Here is a 19,315-nt window from a genome sequence, read left to right as displayed (position 1 = left end):
CGAGGCCTTATGTACCCGCGCGCCGCCGGACCCGAGCCTCCGCCTCGGCACCCGCTCTGGCGTGCTTGCTTCCGGCTGGGCCCTCCCGCACTCGGCAGCACTCAGGGCACTTCTCGAGGGTGCAAGCCGAGGCATGGCGGAAAGATCTCCGCACGGCGGTAGCACTCCAGCCGCGGTGGGGAGTTGGCTCCACATCCATCGGCGACCCAGACAGGGGCTGTGCGCACGCACGGATCAGCAGATGTGCTCTTGGCGGCCTTCTGTCTCGCCCTCTCGCTGCGGGCGGAGCGGCAATGCGGCGCAGCACTTTCGGACGGAGAAGGAAGCTCTGGCTCGGCACGAGCACGCAGGGCGCAGCTGGCTGGCGTGTCGTGCCGGATGGGGCGAGAGGGTGTTTGAGCCCAGCGGCACGGCGGAGCGGCAGCGCACGGCAGCGAGCGGCGGCGGGCCCCCGGGCGGATGAGCGGCGGCTGTGGGGTGATGTTGGCCCAGGGCTGGCCGATGGCAGTGCGCACTAAATTGCATGTTCCTCGTCGTCCGTCGCGAGCCGCCGGCCAAGTGCCCGACCTCGGGCCGCTGCGTTGCTGCACCCTGCAGATCAGATGTACTGCCTGCTGCGGGCTCGGCTGCTGGCGAGACCGCACCGGCCTCCGAGTCCGTCGACGAGTCGACTGCTTCTGGTGTGCTGCCGGCCGCGCGCCGAGCGCTGCGCTGTGTGCGCGCCAGAGGCACGCCAGCATGCGCACCCCAGCCGCAGACAGGCGCAGCTCTCTCCGTGGGGTGACATCTGCACGCTGCGCTGCACAAGCGTCACAGCACGTCAGCATCAGCAGCGCAAGCAGGCAAGCGGGCCCAGGCACGTCGAGATGCCGCAACGGGCCCATCTGATAGACTGGCCGGCGGACGGCGACGGACGGTTGCGTGCCGCTGATGGCGCGAGCGGCTGCTCATGCGGCGTGAGGAGGAGGAGCATGCCGCCGCTGCCCCTCCGCCGTGCTTGGCATCACCGCGCTGCACAGCGGCCGCGAGCAGCAACGGCAGCACACGTGCTTCGGAGATGGGGCCAGCATGCGACTTCATGCGGCGAGTCTTCTCCCTCTTGCCTTGCTGTTGCAACGCCGATTCAGCGGCCGCTCTGATGCCTCGGAGGCGGCAGCAGAGCGTTCTCTCGCGATGTCACCTCTCCACGTCCTCTCGACGCATGCATGCATGACGCGCGTGCGAGGGCCGGCAACTCATGCATGCCGACGGCGACACCCCGAAGCTCGCGGCTCGGCGCAGCAGCAGCACCTCTCTCAGCCCCCAGGCACGCTCGGATGATCGGCGGCGCGTCGGCACAACGCCAGCATATGTGGGATCAGGCCATTCGACTCGCTCTCGCGCGCGCGTGAGCGGCATCTCGAAGCGCGGGGAAATGGCACAGCTCGCCGCCCGCCGTGGAGGAGAGGGTCCGCAGCCCGCCGCCGGCTCGTCCGGCGCTCATCAGATGCAGCATCGATCCACCTCAAGCACGCGCGCACACGGCACAGGCACGGACCTCGGTTCGCACAGGCCACAGCAGCGTCAGCATCAGGGTGCAGACAGCTGGAACCTCCGCGGAAGCGGAGTGCGGTGCGGCTTCGCACGCTCGGCTTGCATCATCCTTCCTCGCAGAAGGACCTGGAAGATGTGCTGCTGGCTTCGTCGGCCGAATGAGCTCGATACACCGGTGAACCCTGACGCTGGAGCTCAGTCAGGCGGCAGGCCCCGGATGCCCGCTTGCGGTGCCTGTCGATCCCCACAGCGTCGGCTGCACCCCTCGACGTCAGGTGATGAGACGGCCCTTCCTTCCTCCGCCGCCTGCGGGCTACTCTCTGACTGTCGCACGTTCTCGCGTCTCGACCCAGGCCTCCGGCCAGAAGGGCGCTAGCCTCCCGGTCACGCTAGACCATCGCCTTGGCGCGGCATCAGGCACGCATGGCAAGAGGTGGATCGATATCTGATTGAAGGGAGGCCGGCGGGAGAATACACGAGAGAACAGAGACAGAGAGCGTGGTGGAAGAGACTCCGGAGGGATGCAGAATGAGGGTGACGGGTGAGTGTGTGGGTTGAGAGGAGCAGGTCGAAAGAGCGAGAGGGAAGTGGGCAGTCCGGGTGGGCGAGCGTGGAGCGGGGGGCAGCGACGGCAAGGTCGTGCTTCCTTTCATCAAGCCCACCATCCCGACAGCCAACCGCCGCCTCGATTGGCGTCCGTGTTTCTCGCCGTGTTCGCATCCGTATGCGTACGCTCATAGTCGCCTACCGCGTCCGGGCTCGGCGCGACCGGCGGTGCACGATCGGCCGAGAGGAGCGGCGTGAGGAGCCCGCGCTCCTGCAGCGCGCCATAGAAGGCATTGGCGAGTGCCTGCGTGCGACTGCTCGAGCGACGCTGGCTGCCTCCGCCCGGGAGCAGGCCGGAGCTCGGCCACATCTGCTGGTTGCCGACGACCGAGTATGGCGGCGGACTGCCTTCGCGCGTCGACGAGCGCTGCGAGCCGCTCGGCGCGGGAAAGTAGCTCGCCAGCACGCCGGCACTGCGCCGCGGACTGGCGCCGGGCACCGTCTCGTGTGCGCCGCCGGCGGCGAGTTGATGAGGAGGCAGCTGGTGCAGGCTGATGTCGAGGGCGTTGGGCGTGGGTGGATTGTGCGGCGCGTCGGCTGAGGAGGCGGAGCTGCGACGAGGCGGCGAATGCGCGCCATGCCGTGCTGATGTGCTTGGCTGGCGTGCGCCATCATCTCCGAGCTGAAGACCGCGAGGCGCACGGGAGCGTCGCGTAGCCGAGGATCTCGACGAGCTGCCGGTGCCGCGCGTGGGAGAGATGAGCATCGGCGGCGACTCGTCTTGCGGCGTCAGCGGCGGCGGCGGCGTCTCGTCGCCGCGCTGGCCCTGCCTCGCACTGCTCTGGCCCGCCTCGATGAGCAGGCTGCCACGCTCCTGCCCGTACGCCGGCGGAGCGCCCAGCGTGCCGACCATGGGCGCCAGGCCCCAACGCTTGACGTTTGCCTCGATGAATACGAAGCCCGCCTGTCCGAGGTTGATGTGCACCTCCGCAGCGCCGTTGGCTCCGACAGTCGGGAACAGGTTGTGCCGGTTGAGCCCCACGAATGCATCGTCGTGCTTCTTGCCGTTGCGCGTAAAGAAGACGGTGCCGGTGCGCGGCCGATAGCCAATGCCAATCACGTCGCCCTGCACGTAGGCCGGCCCGTAGGACTGCGCCGTGAAGGGGTAGTTGTGCGCCTTGAAGCCGTCGTTGGAAAAGTAGCCGACGGAGAACTTGCTCCAGCCTGGGCAGGGAGAAGGCAGACGTCAGCCTCGGCGCAGGCACAAAAGACCGCACTCGTCGCTTTCGCCCCTGGGCAGCCTCGGCTGGCAACTCGCAGCAGTGCACTCACCAGGCAGGCGGAAGCTCGGGAACGGCTTTGTCGCGAGGCCCAGCGCCACGGTCGTGTCTTCCGGCTTGGTGAAGATCTTGGCCTCCCAGTAGTACACCTCGTTGAGCTTGGGCAGCGGCAGGTTGCTCTGCACACAGCACCCTCCTCCCTCCTGCGCACTCATGCCGCCTCCGTCGGCCACGAATGTAATCTCAGTCCGCGCCTCGACGAAGACGCCAGGGTTGGACTCGTAGTCGGGATCGAAGGACCATGCAGAGACGCCCTTTTCTTGGATCGAGAGGAACTGAGAGAGCGTAATGTCCGTGCTGAGACTGCCGGGCGGGTAGCTCGTCGTCCAGTCCTTTGCGCGCGCGTAGCCTCGCCGCACCGCATCGGAGACCGTCTCGAGCCAGCGCTCCTCGACACCTCTGAGGCCGCCATGTCCCTCCAGCTCCTCCTCCCGCCCAACGTCGAGCGGCCCATCGCCATCAGACAGTGCGATGCGCGCACGTCGCCGCACGAGAACGACGAGCACGATGAAGAGGATAAGGAGGAAGATGAGCGTCGAGAGGAGAATGAGGAGCGGCAGAATGAGCGCTAGTGGGTCGTCTGCGTCTGGTCGATGATAGACTGGCGTGCGGCCGTCCGGCAGCCGACCGGGATAGTGCGGATTCGGCGCGTCTGGATCGACGAGGCCAGCGACGTGTACCGAGCGCGCCGCATCGTCGCTGCGCTGCAGGCCCGAGGCGCCCTCGGCCAGGCGCTGGTAGAAGCGCTCGCGCCTGAGATCCTGCGCGACCCTGCGCGCCTGCTCGCGCTGGGCCGGTGTCTGGAAGGCGAGCGCATAGCCTCGCACCTGCGGCTCATCCTCGTCCGCCACGACGTGTCTCTCGGTGCCCGTCTTCCTGCCCTCGGCATCGGCGGCGGCCGCGGCGGTGCTCCACCAGCGCGCCGGCCGCGGCGGCAGCTCGCCGGCGGCGCCGGCGGCCAGCGCCTCGTCCCACGCCAGCTTCCAGCGCTCGTGCATGGCCTTGGCGCGCGCCTCGTCGGAGAGCGACATCTCGCTGGCGGCAGCGTGGTGCGCGGGCGCGGCGTACTCGGACGCCGAGGCGGCAAAGGGCGCAGGGTCGTCGAGCGCCGAGGGAGCGCTGCTGCTGGAGGAGGCGAGACTGCCGCTGCTGGACAGCGCACGCGTGCGAGCGGCGAGCGTGCTGGGACCCGCATCGCCACCGTCGTGCCGTGCGCGCACGTCCATGGCGAAGAGCGAGAGAGGCAAAGGTGTGTGGAGCAGAGTGGCTGACGGAGGCGATGGTGGAGAGAAGCAGCGCTGGCCACGCTTCCCCGCCAGCGGCCGATGCACGATTAGGCGCGCGGTACGGCGGTAGATGGTGGCGCAGCGGGCACGCCGCCAGTCTCGCACTGCTCCCTGTCCCGGCCGCCCGCATGCGTCCCACATTACCCGTGGCGCAGCAGCCAATACAAAGCTGGCTGGGTGCATGAAGTACCAAATACAACAACCGCCGCGCACGGCCACGCTTCGCCTCCTCAGCCGCGACCCTGAGCCCCTCGCCTACGACCAAGACCTGCTCCTCACGCCGCTCCGATCGTACTGAAGCCTTCGCTTTTTCACTCAAAATAGGACGAAGGTAGATCTGTTGCTGAAGACCCAAGCACGAGAGGGGAGCATCGTCGGGTTGCCGAGAGAGGGAGATTTCGGTAGTGCAGCCCCGGCACTCGCTGGCAAGGGCGCTTGGCGCGGCCCGGTGCTCTTCTATGGGCTGCTCAGCCTGTGTCACGCTCGACTACGGTGCGCCCATGTGCTGTGACCGGGCGATGATTGACAGAAGGCGCACAAGCTGCGGGGTCCACCTGTCGAGCGCAAAAAGCTGAAACGCAGCCAGAGGCCATAATGATCACTGCATGTGCGCCCGCTGACCTGAATGAACTGCACCAAGGCACGGCAACCAACGGCGCATAGAGAAGTGAAGGAAGAAGAGGCGGCCTCGGGAGAGGATCAAGCGGCCAGAGCTCCCGTCTGCGCTCGACAGGCTGCAGCGGCCTATACCAGCCGATCCCCAGGCTTTCGTGATCGCCAAGGGGCCAAGTCCACACGACTACGTAGCACGGCCCGCCTACTCTTGGCGCTCTCGACGCCCTCTCTCTCTGTTGCCTCGCCTCCTCGCACATCCGAGGACACACACAGCGTTCCGCAGCCGAAGCGCTCTATCTGATCGATTAGACAGGCACGCCCTCCGAGTCCTTGGCCTTCGTCTTCTCAGCCGCCGCAGCTCCCGCGCCAAAGCCACCCGTCGAGCCAAAGCCACATGCGCCGCGGAGCGTCTCATCCAGACTCTGCGCATCCACGCCGTCAGCATCCTTGCCTGCGCCAAAGAATACTGGGACGGAGAGAGGAACTGACCTGCACTTGCTGCACCTCGGGCGTAGCGATGCGCTCGAGCACCAGCTGAGCGATGCGGTCGCCTGCGCTGACTGTACGGTTTGTACACAGCGTCAGCCCTTCGCCCTTTCCCTCTGCCGCCGCGGCTTGCAACACGCAAGCAATGACATGTCCGCGTCCGCCGACACTCACTCTCAAAGTCCGTCTCGCTCAGGTTGAACAGCAGCACGCCGAGGAGGCCGCGATAGTCGGCATCAATCACTCCTGCGCCCACATCAATGCCATGCTTGCTCGCTGGTACGGTCGCAACGCGTGAGTGTCAGCGTCCGTGCCTCTCCCGGAGCGCTTCTCGCTGGCCGACGAGGCGAGCACACAACGTACCCAGGCCAGATCTCGGCGCCACACGCCCATAGCATCCCTCGGGCACCGCCAGCCTCACACCGGTCGCCACCACCTTTCTCCCGCGCGCCGGCAGCGTTGCAGCCTCGGCAGCATACAGATCGTAGCCTGCCGCACTGGCCGAGCCGCGCGTGGGCAGCTTGGCGCCTGGAAAGGCAGCATCCAGCTGCACGAGGAGCGTCTCGGTGGCAGAAGAGGAGGACATGGTCTTGAGACGCTTGGAGGAGAGAGACGGCGAGGGCAGGCGCGGACGAGGAGGCATGGAGAGAGTGGGTGAGAGAAGGAAGCAGACACGCGTTGCAAGCAACACTAGACTCAAGACTCGCGTCGCGTAGAGTGCCGCGCGCTGCGAATGCTCTCGTGCGCGGCACGCTCGTCGGTGCTCTGGCGTGGCGGCGAGCGGGCGGGCCGGCCGCGGCGGGCGGGCCGAAGCCGGTGCGTGAGAGCCGGACGCCCGTGCACGAGCGAGCCACGTGCGGGGGGAGGGCGCTGTCGATCGGCGTGCCAAGCAGCGAGCTTGCTTCTGCACCATCACCACCCCTCGTCCAGCCCTCAAAGATGCTCCGCACAGCCACTGCCACTCTGCGTGCTCCCCTGCGCTCCAGCGCCGCCGCGCCTCTGCGCGTGCGCGCGCTGCACTCCACGCTGCCCCGCCTGACGGCCACGCCTCCCACGACGGACGCCGGCGCGTACAAGAACATCCTCGTCTCGGCGGCCGGCAACGGCGTGACGCTCATCACGCTCAACCGCCCCAAGGCGCTCAATGCCCTCAACTCGGAGCTCTTCACCGAGCTCAACGAGGCGACGGCGGCGGCGGACGAGGACCCCAGTGTGGGCGCCATCGTGATTACGGGCAGTGAGAAGGCCTTCGCCGGTGAGTGTGCGACTCGTGGTCTTCGCAGCGTGCAGAGCGGAGAGAGATGAGCAGGTATGCGCAGCTTGGCTGAAGCGAGACGGACGTGCAGCCGGCGCCGACATCAAGGAGATGCGCAACAAGGAATTTGCAGAGGCGTACAAGGGCAACTTCCTCGGCCATTGGACGAAGATTTCGCAGATCCGCAAGCCCATCATTGCGGCTGTGAGCGGCTATGCGGTGAGTTTGATTGCTGGTGCTTGCATGAGATGCGCTGCCCGGACCCATGGCTGACGACAGCGCGTGCCTACAGCTCGGCGGCGGCTGTGAGCTGGCGATGATGTGAGCTGGCTCCCCACCGAAGCCTAGGCTTGTCGCGTGCGCCATTCTCTGACCACCCTTGCCGCAGGTGCGACATCATCCTAGCAGCTCCCAACGCCAACTTTGGGCAGCCCGAGATCAACCTCGGCGTGATTCCCGGCGCCGGCGGCTCACAGCGTCTGACGCATGCCCTCGGCAAGTCGCTCTCCATGGAGATTGTCCTCACCGGCAAGAACGTCACCGCCGACGATGCAGAGCGGCACGGCCTCATTTCGCGCGTCGTGCGCGAGGGAGACGTGGTGGAGGAGGCCATCAAGGTGGGAGCGACAATTGCAAAGAAGGGACAGGTGGCTGTGCAGGCGGCAAAGGAGGCGGTGAATGCTTGTGAGTTTTGGCACTGCAGCACAGCAGCCAATCCTCGCTGCCTGGCGTGCTGATGTATGGGGTACGCAGCGTTCGAACTGCCCCTGGCAGAAGGCCTGCGCTTTGAGCGCCGCCTCTTCCAGGCGCTCTTTGCGACCAAGGACCAGAAGGAAGGCATGGGTGCCTTCGCTGAGAAGCGCAAGGTGAGCAAGAACCGCGAGCGGTCGGCTTTCCGCAGCTGACGCCTACCCGCATCTCGCAGGCCAAGTTCACCAACGAGTGATTGCTGGTCTGGAATGGAACGCATGCTTCTCATTGCCAGGTGCTCGCAAGCGCGAAGCTCAGTCCAGTCCCGGCGGCGGCACACGGGCCTGTGTGGCCTGTTCCACGCCGTGCGCCAGGCTGAGCAGTCTCGCATCCGAGTACGGCGGCGTCATGAGTTCCAGCCCGACAGGCAGGCCGCCGAGCTGCCCGTCTGAGCTTGTCAGGCCCGCTGGGAGCGTGATGGCGGGCCAGCAGAGCTGGCTTGCAATGACGGTGTTGGTGGGGATGCCATCAAAGGCATATCTGCCGCTCTCGATGTCGCTGCGCAGTGGAGCAGGCGTCTTGGCGCTCGGGTAGATGAAGGCATCCAGCTTCTCTTGCGCGTACAACGAGAGCATGCGGCGCTGGAACAGCTCTTTTGCGCGCAGTCGCTCGCCGAACTTCTTGTCCTCAGACGCCAGAGCCGGCGCTTTGGTCTGCAGTAGCTTGAGCAGCTCTACCGCTGGATCGACGTGCAGCGAAGCTACGTCCGTGAACCCGAGTGCGGGACGAGAGGCGAAGAAACGCTCGAGCGATTGGCGACCTTCTTGCACGTAGAGGGAAGTGAAGGCGACTTGCTCCCAGAGTTGCTCGACGCTGACTTCGACCAGCTCGATGCCTGCGTCTTGAAGCTTGGAGAGAGCGGCTCGAGCCGTGGCGTTCGAGGCGCTTCCCTCCGCTTCTGACTCGTCGCCGAAACATTGCGTGAGCACGCCGAATCGCAGGCCGCGCAGCTGGGAGTGCTTCGAGAGAGCAGAGGCGTAGCCGCCCTCTGGACGAGGAGCTAGCACGTTGGTGGAGCTGAGCACGTCCTTGGGGTCGAAGCCGACGAGTGCATCGAGGAGATGTGCAGCATCTAGGACGGTGCGTGCCATCGCTGAGAGAAGGACGGTCAGGCGAAAAGAGGATGGACGTGGTCTTCCGCACCGCACAACTCACGCCCCAGCGTGTCCTGTCCGGGCAGCAGCGGCGAGCATCCGGCACCTGAGGGGCGAGTGATCAGAATCAGAGGAAGCAGCAGCATTCGAGGGGCGCGACGCTCCTCACCTGAGATGAGGCCCGGTGTCGGACGCAAGCCCACGAGGCCACACCAAGCCGCCGGCAGCCTCACGCTGCCCCCCGTATCCTCCGCCACGGCCAGCACGGCAAAGTCGGCCGCACAGCCGGCGGCCGAGCCGCTCGAGCTGCCGCCCGAGTCGCGTGCGCCGTCGTACGGATTGCGCGTGGGGCCCGTCAGGTTGCCGAGGGAGAAGAAGGAGCAGGCCCACGGCGGCATCGTCGTCTTGGCCAGTATAATGGCGCCGGCTGCTCGAAGACGCACGACACAGGTGGCGTCTGTCTCAGGCACGTAGGCGGCCGCATCGACACTGCCGAAGCTCGTCTCGACGCCGGCCGTCTCGGCCTGATCCTTGAGCAGCACGGGAATGCCAAAGAGCGGCCTGCGCGCCCGCAGCGCAGACGTGTCGTGTGCAGCACGCTGCAGCTCTTCATCGAGTGCTGCGGCCTCGGCGAGGGCCGCGGGCATGAGCCGAATGACGGCGTTGAGCGCGGCGCCGGCCTGATCGAAGCGCGCAATGCGAGCGAGATAGTGCTCCACCAGCTGTGCGCAGCTGAGCTGCCGCGAGAAGAGCAGCTGCTGCGCCCTTGACACGCTCAGCTCGCGCAGGTTGAGTGGCGCTGCCATCGTGTCGACGGCTTGTGAAGCGTAGTGATTGTCGGAAGCAGCGAGGAAGAAGCTCGGCGAGGCAGCCAGAGTGCAGGTGGGGTGGCCCGTGCGTCGTGCCGGGCCGGAAGACGACTGGCTGCCGGCGGGCGAATACACTGTCGACCGTTCGACTACAACGCGCGCCGGGCGCAATACAAACGTGGTATTGCTCTCTCGCCCTGCTGTTGTTGCGCCGACACCAGAGTTGCCCCTTGCTTCGCGTCTCTCGCTGCTCCCTCCCCTCCACCACCTCCCTCCCTTCGCACCTCTCGTCGCATCGACCTGAAAGAGCACACGCATCGCTACACGCTCTCTGCCGTCGCTCGCGGCACCTCGTGTGCGCGGCCTGCATCCCTGCGGCGCTCGTGTTCCCGCCTCGCCTCGCCGCGCCGCGCCGCTCCGCTGGTCACACCTCTGCGCCCTCTCTGCCCGGCCTTCCTGCGATGACGAGCGCCGGCCTCTCCACCACTGCCATGGCCGCCGGCACGTCCGCAGACGGCCACGCCGCCGGTCGCGCCGCCGCAGCCGCGCCCGAGAATGCCTGTCCGGGCGCTGCGTGGCACAGCGGCGCCGCCGCCGTGCTGCCGCACTTCCTGCCTGCGGCGCTCAGCGGCGCCTTCTGCCCCGACATTGAGATCGTCGCATTTGAGCGTGTGTATCCGCTGCATCGCCTGCTTCTGGCGCAGGCGCCCTTCTTCCGCGAGCTCTTCACGGGCGGCTGGTCCGAGAATGAGGCGGTGCGTGCGCGCGCTCCCGGCGCCAGCTCGGGCGCGGCGGGCGCAGGTGGGCCAAGACTGCCGCTGACGTTTGACGATCCACACATCGGTAAGTGCGCTCTAAAGCGTCATGTTCAGCAACTCGCTCACCCTTTCCTCAGGGCGCGCGGCGTTCGAGTACTGCATCGCCTCGCTCTACGGCGCCGAGCCGAGGCTCGTGCTGCCGCCGTGGGCACGACCCTCGGCAGAGCACCCGCTGACGCCCTGCTGGTCCGGCAAGGCTCAGCCGCGCTCGCTCGACTGCGAGGAGTGGGCGCTGCCGCTCGACTGCCACGCTGCCACGCCGCGCTTCTTGCTCAGCCTGCTCAGCACTGCACTGTATCTCGGCATTATGTCGGTCAGCGCTCGCGCCAATGCGCTGATTCTCTCGAGCTTGGGCCCGTGGACCGTGTCCATGTACTTGCGCTTTGCGCTCGGCGAAGGCATCGATGCACTGCCGGGCTTTGAGCCGGACGAGGAGCTGGACGGGCCAGTGTTGCTGCGTGACTCGACGGAGCTGGGCGCTCCCTGCGACGACCCTGACGACACGCCGGCCGACGAGTCGGAGGATATGGTCCTCTCGGAGCCCGTCACTCCTCGCTCTCCAACCGCTCCGCGCTCGGCCCACACCTCCAGCCCCGGACCCGGCCCGGGCACGTCTGCGGCTCGGCGCCTCAAGCCGCGCTTCCAGCACGGTCCCATGTCTGTCAAGCTGGGCGAGGCAGCTGCCAGCTGGCTGATGCGCTGGGGCGCCGATGTCTTCGACGCCGAGGAGCGCGGCGCCTATGCGTCGCCGGCATTGCAGGCGCGCACTTCATGGGCCACAGCGCCGCCGTTGGCCATCTGGTCGCATGCAAGCATGGGCGGCATCTCGGCGACGTGGGTGCGCGGCATCATTGCCTCCGACTCGCTGCACGTTGCCTCGGAGCTGGAGCGCTGGGAGCTGGCGCGCCGTGTCGTCGATCTACGCCGTAGTCAGGCGCAACCGAGCGACGGCACGTCGGAGTACTCGCTTGCGCACGAGAGCGATGGCGACTCAGGTCCGACGATGGGCACACCACTCCAGCAAGGCGCACCACGTAGTCCGACGATGCGGCAGCACGTCCGTGCCGCATCGACCAGCGGCGACTCTGCGTGGGACGCAGCTGCGGAAGAAGCCGCCGATGAGGCAGAGTACGCCGAGCTCTTCGCGTCGGGCATCTACTACACGCACATGCTCTTTGACGACCTGAGTGGCATCTCGGCGCTCCACTCGCCGCACACGGGGCAGCCATACACGACGATGGAAGGTCTCCAGGCCGCGCTTTGGGCGCAAGAGAAGCTCAAGGACAAGGTGCTCAAGGGGAGTAGTCTGCAAGAAGCAAGTCGAGAAGACTCGGACGACGCCGAGGTGGAGAGCGAGCGCAGTGCGGCGCCGCGCAACACCGAGGTGGCAGTAGTGCTCGGGCTCAGCTCGACGTTGGCAGAGTTTGAGACTGCACAAGCACGCATGCCGCCGCCTCCGACGTCGCGCTCCAGTCGTGCCGGCACGCCGATGAGTTTCCGCAGCGCCGCCTCGGCGCGAGGACTCAGTTCCGAGCCTCAACTGCCGCCTCCCCTCGAGCTGGGCGGCTTTGCGGGAGGCCTCGGCAGTGGAGCCAGTCTCTTTACGAAGCGCTACTTTCCCGTGCCTCTCGACGACACGGTGCGCTTCGGCGACAGCCTGACGGCCTTGGCTCCTCCGCATGCCGCGGCCTTCGTCGAGGTGGCCACAACTCGCGAGCGCAACTTCATCGCGGACCCTCTCATGCCCGTCGACGGCGCGCTGGGTATGGCCGTGGCGCGTGATCCGGGAGTGATTGCGGTGCACTCGGCAGGAGCCAAGGATCGCGAGGCGTTCGAGCACACCGCCATCGTTGCCTCGCGCACGCCCGAGCACTTCTTCGGCTTTGCAAACATGACGCACACCGGCGCCGTGCTGGCGGCTGAGTGCCGCACGCTGCGCGAACAGCTCGAGGCTGCCGCGGCCGCCAAGCCCGAGGATGAGAGCATAACGTCCGAGGCTGCGGCCGTCTCGTACGGGCCCGAGGAGATCCAGCCTGATCTCTCCACCTCGCCACTCGAACAGTCGCGCTGGTCGGCCTTTGAGCCCATGCGTCTCTCCGTCGAGTTCTGGGGCGTCGATGCGCTCGAACACTCGGCCGACCGCCTCTACTCACCCACGTTCTTCTACGCCGGCAGCCTGTGGAATCTCTACGTGCAGACGGTCAAGAAGCAGCGCGGCCTGCAGCTGGGCATCTATCTGCATCGACAGAGCCCAAATGAGGAGCCGCCGATGCCCAGTGCTCCGCCAGGCACGACGGGCACACTCTCGCGTCGAGGTCATATTCTGGCTTGGAGCGCGGCGGCGCCGCCCGAGGCGGAAGGGCAGGAGGAAGAGGCAGATCTCTCGGGCGACGTTGCAGCCACGGCCGACGGCGCCAGCTTCCTGCCCACCAGCCACAGCGACGGCCCAGCCAGTGCTCCTGCCGCCGGCGCCACCTTCTCCGGTCCTTCCCGCAACACGCGCAGCAGCACGTCGCAGCCTGCCAGCAAGGCGTCCCTGACCATCGGCGGCCTCTCGCCAACGTCGCGCCCCATCATGCCCTACGTCGACACGCGCGAGCGTCTGCGCGTCTACTTTTCCATCCACTGTCCCTCGCCGCTCGGCAGCTTCCTGACGCGCTTCAGCAGCGCCCCGGACTCCTTTACGCTCTCGCAGAGCTGGGGCTGGAAGAGCTCGAGCCTGCTGGGATGCATGTATCTGCCCGACGGCGAGCTGGTCGGCGTGCAGGCGCGGAACAAGCCGGAGACGGCGCCGAGATTCCGATGCTCGGTGACGCTGGGACTGGTGTAGAGAGGAAGAGCTGAGAGCAATGTATACCTATCACACGTGCTGCCGCTGGAGTGGAGGAGCGAGGAGCCCCGTGCAGAGAAGGAGGGCGGCAGTACGAGTGTTCGCACGCCTGCGAGGAGTCAGGCACACCAGCGTGTCGGGCGAGTCGGGCATCCCGCGCCCCTGTCGTCCGAAGCGCCGAGCCGGCGGCTCGGCACGGCGAGCGCTAAAGTGAAGTGAGCGGCACGGCCATTTCGCCGTGGCTGCGCGCCGCGGGTGGAGCGCCGCCCGTACCGCTGCCGCGCCTGCCCCACGCGCGGCTGCGCCTTCGCCCGCGCCGCTCCTCGCCGCCGATACGCTGCCAGGCACCAGCGAGACGTCACTAGGCCGAGCGAAGGCTGCTGTTGGCCGGAGAAAGCCGACGTTGAGCTCCAGCAGCAGGTACAGTCATGCTCACTACCACCATCCACCCGCCCACGCCGTCGCGAGCGAGTCACATAGCTCTCTGAGTGTGCATGGGCCCGTCGTGCGGTGTCGCCACCTGCTCCCTCACGCACGACGCGCCGCCATGGCCACGCCAGCGGCAGAGCCGCCACCACCACCTTTGCCATGCGCCGTTGCTGCGATGCACCGCTCGAGCAGCAGCGCCTCGCACAGCAGTCGGGATGCCTCTGCGGCACGGCCCGGCTCGCTCACGCTCGAGAGCAACGACGCCTCGGATGTCTCGCATGCCTCTGCTGCAGTCGCCGTCGCGCCTGCGTCCGAGGTCGAGAAGGAGGAGAGACATACCGCCTTCAGCCGCAATGAGATCCGGTTCGTCCATCGCGCTCATGTCTTTGCTCAAAGGTGTCAGCGGCTGATGCAGACTCGCGACTTGGGCCCAGCCTCATCGTGCTTATCGCCTCCATCTGCGGCTTCATCTCGCCGCTGACGAACAATGCGCCGCTCGCGTCGCTGCCGGACATGTCTCGCGATCTGGGCGTCTCGATTGAGAAGGCCACGCTGAGCGTCACGCTTGCCATGTGAGGCCTAGACCGAGTACGCAAGCACGGAGGGAAGCGAGGTGCTCATGCCCCCCCCCCCCCCCCGGTGACCAGGATCGGACAGGGAATCTCGCCACTTTTCTTTGGCTCGTACACAGACATTTTGGGACGGAGACCGATCTACAGTGAGCCTTGCAGCCCAAGCTCTTCGTTCGTGCGCTGACACAGTGCGCAGTTCTCTGCCTGATCATCTACGCCGGCGCCAACGCCGGGTGAGTGGCCCCGAAACTGTGTCCGACCTCGGAAGGGGTCGCTGATCAGCTGCTTGCCAGGCTTGCGAACCTGCCTCACTCCTACGCGGGCTTGCTGGCGCTGAGGCTCGTACAGGCAGCAGGCTCAGCCTCCATGATCAGTGTCGGTGCGTGTGGCAATGTCGAGATGCGGTGTCTGCGCCGAGGGCAATGCCCCTCGCGCCCCCCGCCCCCCGTTGCAACTGTCTGACCGTGCCGGCATCTACTGCAGGCGCAGGCACCATTGGCGATGTCACGACGCCACGCACGCGCGGCGGATACATGGGCATCTTCCAGGCTGGTGCGGCGCTTGGTCCTGTGCGTAGCGAGCGTTGCGATGCCGGCGTTCCCAAGCGTACGTGCTGATCCTTGGCACTCTAGTGCGTTGGCCCCATCGTCGGCGGCCTGCTGACGCAAGCATACGGATGGCGAAGCGTCATGTGGTACGTCCCTCGTGGTCCCTTGCTCCTCATGCGCGCGTTGCGGGGATGCTGAGCCTGCCGAAAACAGGTTCTGCTTCATCGTCGGCGTCCTCGGACTCGTCTTGGTGCTGCTCTTCCAGCCCGAGACACTCCATCGTCTAGTAGGCGACGGCAGTCTGCCTCCGCCCACGCTCCTTCACGAAGCTGGCGTCGCGCTCCTGCGCGGCACTACTGCTTCTCAACTCAAGGGCACTCCTCGTCCTGGCTGGCCCGTCGATCCTAATCCCCCGGCCTCTAGCTGGCGGCACTTCCTGCGCGGCCTGTCGCGCCCTTTGGGCCCCGCAAGTCTGCTACTTATGCCGGAAGTGGCGCTGCTGCTCTTTGCGACGGCACTGCCCTTCATGGGATGGACGTGCATCACCTCGACCATCTCCTCGCTCTTCGTAGAGCAGTACGGCCTCAGCACCTCCGAGGCGGGCCTCATCTTCCTTGCGCCGGGAGTAGGCACGGTATTGACGGGCGTCTGCTTTGGACGACTGCTGGACAAGGACTACCGAACGGCCAAGAGGCGCGTGGAGCGCGAGAAGCTGGAGAAGGAGAAGCTGGAGAAGTCGAGAGATGGCGAAGCACAAGAGGAGGCACAGCGGCAAGCGTCTGGCACAGAGGTGCCGAAGGAAGAAGTGCCGCTCGAGGCGGCAAGACTGAGACGCTATCCGATTCTCCTCGTGGTGAGTGAAGTGCGAGTTATTTTCCCACATTCGTGACGGCACTGCTCACCTCGACCATCTCCAGATGGCAGTCGCAACGTTGATAGCATATGGCTGGACCGTAGAGCGACGCGTGCATCTGGCTGTGCCTTGTGTCTTGCTCTTCATCAACGTGAGTTGCCCTGACCCCCCACCTTCTTGCCCCAAGAGCGCAGCTGCTGACCATACGTGCGTGCGAGGCAGGCCATGGCGATTGGAGCAACGATGAGCGTGTGTCAAGTCTTGCTCGTCGACTGGCTCCCCGGACGCGGAGCTTCAGTGACTGCGGCGAACAAGTGCGTCCCCTCTAACCCCTCGGCCCCCTCTTCCACCACCCTTGCCTCATCGCTGACACGGCCCGGCTTTGAGCAGTCTAGTACGCTGTCTGCTCGGCGCAGGCGGCACAGCAGCCGTGCAGCCCGTGATTGCGCGTCTGGGCATTGGATGGACGTTCATGCTCGTCGCAGCTGTATGCGCGAGCGCTGCGCCGCTTGCTGTGAGTACACCTGTCTTTCTTGCTCGACATGCGTTAAGCTTCTACTGATGCCCGACGTCTTGCCATGCAGTGGCTCGTCTTCCACCGCGGCCAACGCTGGCGCGAAGCTCGCGCTGCGAAGCTCGCCGAGCGGGACGCGCCGGCAGCATGAGCTGGAACTCGCATTGGCCTCGCTCTCGTCCCTTTGGCACCGCCCTGGGCTGCATCTGTACCACCACACATCCACGCATCTGTATCATGTCGAGCCTCGAGCATCTCATCCACAGCCCAGCAGCTCGGGACTGTCCGTGTGTGAGCACAGCACGTGGCACGGCCCGGGGCGGCGAGGCCGTGCGGCTGTGTTGCGCGCGGCGGTGGCCGGCGCGGCGAATAGGAAGGCGCGCCTCTGAGGTCAATGCGGAGCTTCAACTTAAGCTCCGAGCTCTATTCGCCAATACAGGTGGCGGTGTTGGACGTGCCCAAAGCTGCTCTCGAGCCGCGTCTTCTCGCCTCGCTCCTCCGCACCGTCACCTCCCTTCCCCGTCGGCATCATGGCGCTGCTCGATCTCATCGCGCGTCGTCCGCAGCGGCTCATCATGCTCGCTGCCGGCGTGCTGCTCTTTCTCTCGCTGCTCTCCTGGCTCTCGCTCGACCCCTCGCCCAGCACGACGATGCGCTCCTCCTGGCAAGCCTTGCCTCGGCCCTGGAAGGCTCCCGCCTCCGCCTCCGGTTCATCCTTCATCCCTGGAAGCGAGGGTGTCGCAGATGCATACACGCACGCACCAGGCCGGCCGAGCTCGATTGAAGAGCTGACAAAGTGGGCCGAGAAGGGCGAAGATGGCAATCTGTACCCGCCGCAGTTTGTCCCCAGCATGGCCAACCAGGGCCCGCGCGCAAAGGCAGGCTTCATTGTGCTGGTGCGCAACAACGAACTGCATGGCATGAAGGAAAGCATGAAGGATGGTGAGTGTTGCAACAGGGAGGGTTAAGAGAGGGGGCAGGCGAGTGGATGGCAAGACGTGCAGCTCAGCGCGTGATTGCGAGGGATGCAGGAGAGGCGCATAGGAGCGACCTTCCTCGCTCTTCTGCAAGAGAGACGTATGCAGTGCTTGCGCTCCCTTTGCCTTTCGCTGCGTCTGATTCCCACATGCTGATTCCTGCTCACTCCCCTTCTAGTCGAGTTCCGCTTCAACAGAAAGTACGGCTATCCGTGGATCTTTCTGAACAACGAGCCATTCACGGAGGAGTTCAAGAAGGGCGTCAAGGCCATGACGCGCTCGGAAGTGCGCTTTGGACTGGTGGGCAAGGAACACTGGGGCTATCCGGAGTGGATCGATCAGGACAAGGCGGCAGAGACGAGGAGGGTGATGCACGAAAAGGTATGTGTGAGCGGGCAGCAGAGCGGAATGGGGGAAGGGCAGAGCAAGCGGGATGGGGGGCCGAGAAGGCAAGGGGCTTGCATTGGATAGGCAGGAGGCAACGAGGTTCTGGAAGGGCAACGAGGCAAGGGGCAAACGCTGATTCTTTTGGCTGACGCCTTTTTGCTTCTTTCATGACGCACGCCAGAAAATCATCTACGGCGACTCGGAGTCCTACCGTCACATGTGTCGCTTCCAGTCGGGCTTCTTCTTCAAGCACCCGCTCACGCTCGACCTCGAGTACTACTGGCGCGTCGAGCCGGGCATCAAGCTGTACTGCGACATCGACTATGATCCGTTTGTCTTTATGCAGATGAACAACAAGGTGCGTTTCTGCAATGGAGGGGGGCGAGAGAGAGAAGCGGAGGAGGAGCGTGAGGCGATACGCGGTTGGACGGCAAGAGATGGGGCAATGCTCGATGATACGTGCGGTGATGCGCTGCCACGACCGGTGCCTCGGTTCTCGAGTCCGCTCTGCTGGCTATTTCTGGCCTGTGAGGTCGTCCCTTTCCCGCATTGGCTGACACATCCTTTCTTCAGACCTACGGCTTCACCATGGCGCTGCACGAGTATCTCGAGACGATCCCCACACTCTGGCAGACGACGAAAGACTTTGTCGAGAAGCATCCGCAGTACGTGGCCAAGGACAACGGCATCCACTTCATGACAGACGAGCCGGAACGCTTCATGGACCCCGGCTACAACTTGTGCCACTTCTGGAGCAACTTTGAGATTGGCGACTTGCGGTGAGGCTTCTGCGCGCCACGCACTGCAAAGAGGCACGAGAAGAGGAGTGCAAGAGGCTGATCAAGCAACGACCATAGGTTCTGGCGCTCTCAGGCATACCAGGATTACTTCAACCACCTCGACAAGTCTGGCGGCGTAAGTCCCCATCCAAGCCTCGGTTGCTGTCTCTCTTGTGCGAAAGCGACGCTGACCCCCCCCCCCCCCCCTCCTCCACCTGCTACAGTTCTTCTACGAACGCTGGGGCGATGCTCCCGTGCATTCCATCGCCGCCACGCTCTTCCTCGACCGCTCTCGCATCCACGTCAGTTCTGACCCTTGCTGCCTTCTGCTGCGCACGTCTGACGCGCAGCTTCCCATCACAGCACTTCAACGACATTGGCTAGTGCGCACACACCTGCTCTGACGTAGCAGCATCTGCGCCATTCACTGACCCTTCCCCCTTCCCCCCCGCAGCTACCATGTGCCATGGGATCATTGTCCTGCCAACAAGGCCGTCTTCCACGACACGGGCCGCTGCGACTGTGATCCCAAGAAGGTGCGCTCCACCTTTTTCCCCGCTGCCCCCGCTGCCCCGCTTACGCCTCACGCGCCCGCCACAGTCGTTCGACTACGAAGGCTACAGCTGTCTCAAGGAATGGGTGCGTCCTTACCCGTCTTGGCTCTCCCTGCTTCCCTCTTTCTTGTCTCTTGGGCCAGTGAGGCTGACACTATCGCCAACTCGACAGTGGCGCACCTCCGTCGAGGGCCCGCCGAAGCGCTACTGAGCCCGCTTCTTTGCTTCTTGCGCAGCCGCGTCCTCGACACTGTCGATCTGTCTCCTCTCAATGCAATTATGGTCTCTTGCACGATGCTGGCGGTCTGACCGTCTCAGGCGCAGAGCAGCAGTCCGGTTG

General features: G+C 65.6%; 9 protein-coding genes across 9 annotated transcripts; 5 read left to right on the top strand and 4 right to left on the bottom strand.

Annotated features, from left to right (window-relative positions):
* Positions 1-601: 601 nt before the first annotated feature.
* Positions 602-1,137, bottom strand: FA09DRAFT_328108 (hypothetical protein). Its single transcript, XM_025741644.1, has one exon. The coding sequence runs from the start codon at positions 1,078-1,080 to the stop codon at positions 811-813; it is 270 nt and encodes an 89-aa protein (XP_025600241.1). The 5' UTR covers positions 1,081-1,137; the 3' UTR covers positions 602-810.
* FA09DRAFT_200134 (hypothetical protein) lies at positions 1,013-2,047 on the top strand. Its single transcript, XM_025739436.1, has one exon. The coding sequence runs from the start codon at positions 1,238-1,240 to the stop codon at positions 1,907-1,909; it is 672 nt and encodes a 223-aa protein (XP_025600240.1). The 5' UTR covers positions 1,013-1,237; the 3' UTR covers positions 1,910-2,047.
* FA09DRAFT_315500 (SPRY-domain-containing protein) lies at positions 1,960-4,707 on the bottom strand. The gene is made up of 2 exons (XM_025740804.1): positions 3,412-4,707; positions 1,960-3,303 (listed from the first exon to the last, which is right to left on the bottom strand). Exons 1-2 carry the CDS (start codon positions 4,643-4,645, stop codon positions 2,186-2,188), a joined length of 2,352 nt encoding a protein of 783 aa, XP_025600239.1. The 5' UTR covers positions 4,646-4,707; the 3' UTR covers positions 1,960-2,185.
* A 901-nt stretch (positions 4,708-5,608) lies between these two features.
* FA09DRAFT_328106 (dUTP diphosphatase) lies at positions 5,609-6,467 on the bottom strand. Its single transcript, XM_025741643.1, has 4 exons — positions 6,170-6,467; positions 5,981-6,082; positions 5,810-5,880; positions 5,609-5,742 (listed from the first exon to the last, which is right to left on the bottom strand). Exons 1-4 carry the CDS (start codon positions 6,447-6,449, stop codon positions 5,626-5,628), a joined length of 570 nt encoding a protein of 189 aa, XP_025600238.1. The 5' UTR covers positions 6,450-6,467; the 3' UTR covers positions 5,609-5,625.
* Positions 6,468-6,727: 260 nt separating this feature from the next.
* Positions 6,728-8,007, top strand: FA09DRAFT_358735 (ClpP/crotonase; the record flags this gene model as incomplete). The annotated part of the gene is made up of 6 exons (XM_025745003.1): positions 6,728-7,061; positions 7,153-7,280; positions 7,354-7,382; positions 7,450-7,745; positions 7,815-7,927; positions 7,987-8,007. Exons 1-6 carry the CDS (start codon positions 6,746-6,748, stop codon positions 8,005-8,007), a joined length of 903 nt encoding a protein of 300 aa, XP_025600237.1. The 5' UTR covers positions 6,728-6,745.
* Positions 7,972-9,725, bottom strand: FA09DRAFT_328104 (amidase). The gene is made up of 3 exons (XM_025741642.1): positions 9,075-9,725; positions 8,967-9,011; positions 7,972-8,904 (listed from the first exon to the last, which is right to left on the bottom strand). The coding sequence occupies exons 1-3, from the start codon at positions 9,709-9,711 to the stop codon at positions 8,066-8,068; spliced, it is 1,521 nt and encodes a 506-aa protein (XP_025600236.1). The 5' UTR covers positions 9,712-9,725; the 3' UTR covers positions 7,972-8,065.
* Positions 9,726-9,968: 243 nt separating this feature from the next.
* On the top strand, positions 9,969-13,401 carry FA09DRAFT_358733 (hypothetical protein). Its single transcript, XM_025745002.1, has 2 exons — positions 9,969-10,557; positions 10,610-13,401. Exons 1-2 carry the CDS (start codon positions 10,176-10,178, stop codon positions 13,360-13,362), a joined length of 3,135 nt encoding a protein of 1,044 aa, XP_025600235.1. The 5' UTR covers positions 9,969-10,175; the 3' UTR covers positions 13,363-13,401.
* Positions 13,402-13,654: 253 nt separating this feature from the next.
* FA09DRAFT_304953 (MFS general substrate transporter) lies at positions 13,655-16,687 on the top strand. Its single transcript, XM_025740490.1, has 12 exons — positions 13,655-14,154; positions 14,226-14,363; positions 14,439-14,509; positions 14,560-14,596; positions 14,657-14,742; positions 14,847-14,932; positions 14,996-15,057; positions 15,125-15,764; positions 15,829-15,915; positions 15,987-16,078; positions 16,155-16,278; positions 16,349-16,687. The coding sequence occupies exons 1-12, from the start codon at positions 13,910-13,912 to the stop codon at positions 16,427-16,429; spliced, it is 1,749 nt and encodes a 582-aa protein (XP_025600234.1). The 5' UTR covers positions 13,655-13,909; the 3' UTR covers positions 16,430-16,687.
* Positions 16,688-16,808: 121 nt separating this feature from the next.
* On the top strand, positions 16,809-19,216 carry FA09DRAFT_315486 (putative KRE2-alpha-1,2-mannosyltransferase; the record flags this gene model as incomplete). The annotated part of the gene is made up of 10 exons (XM_025740803.1): positions 16,809-17,220; positions 17,434-17,636; positions 17,824-18,000; positions 18,216-18,421; positions 18,500-18,557; positions 18,646-18,723; positions 18,785-18,804; positions 18,876-18,957; positions 19,022-19,060; positions 19,148-19,216. The coding sequence occupies 10 exons, from the start codon at positions 16,809-16,811 to the stop codon at positions 19,184-19,186; spliced, it is 1,314 nt and encodes a 437-aa protein (XP_025600233.1). The 3' UTR covers positions 19,187-19,216.
* Positions 19,217-19,315: the final 99 nt, after the last annotated feature.

Source organism: Tilletiopsis washingtonensis (assembly GCF_003144115.1).
Source record: "Tilletiopsis washingtonensis strain MCA 4186 unplaced genomic scaffold FA09scaffold_4, whole genome shotgun sequence".
Classification (NCBI taxonomy): Eukaryota; Fungi; Basidiomycota; class Exobasidiomycetes; order Entylomatales; genus Tilletiopsis; species Tilletiopsis washingtonensis.
The sequence above is the reverse complement of the archived record's forward strand: the minus strand, read 5'-3'. Positions and strand labels throughout refer to the sequence as shown.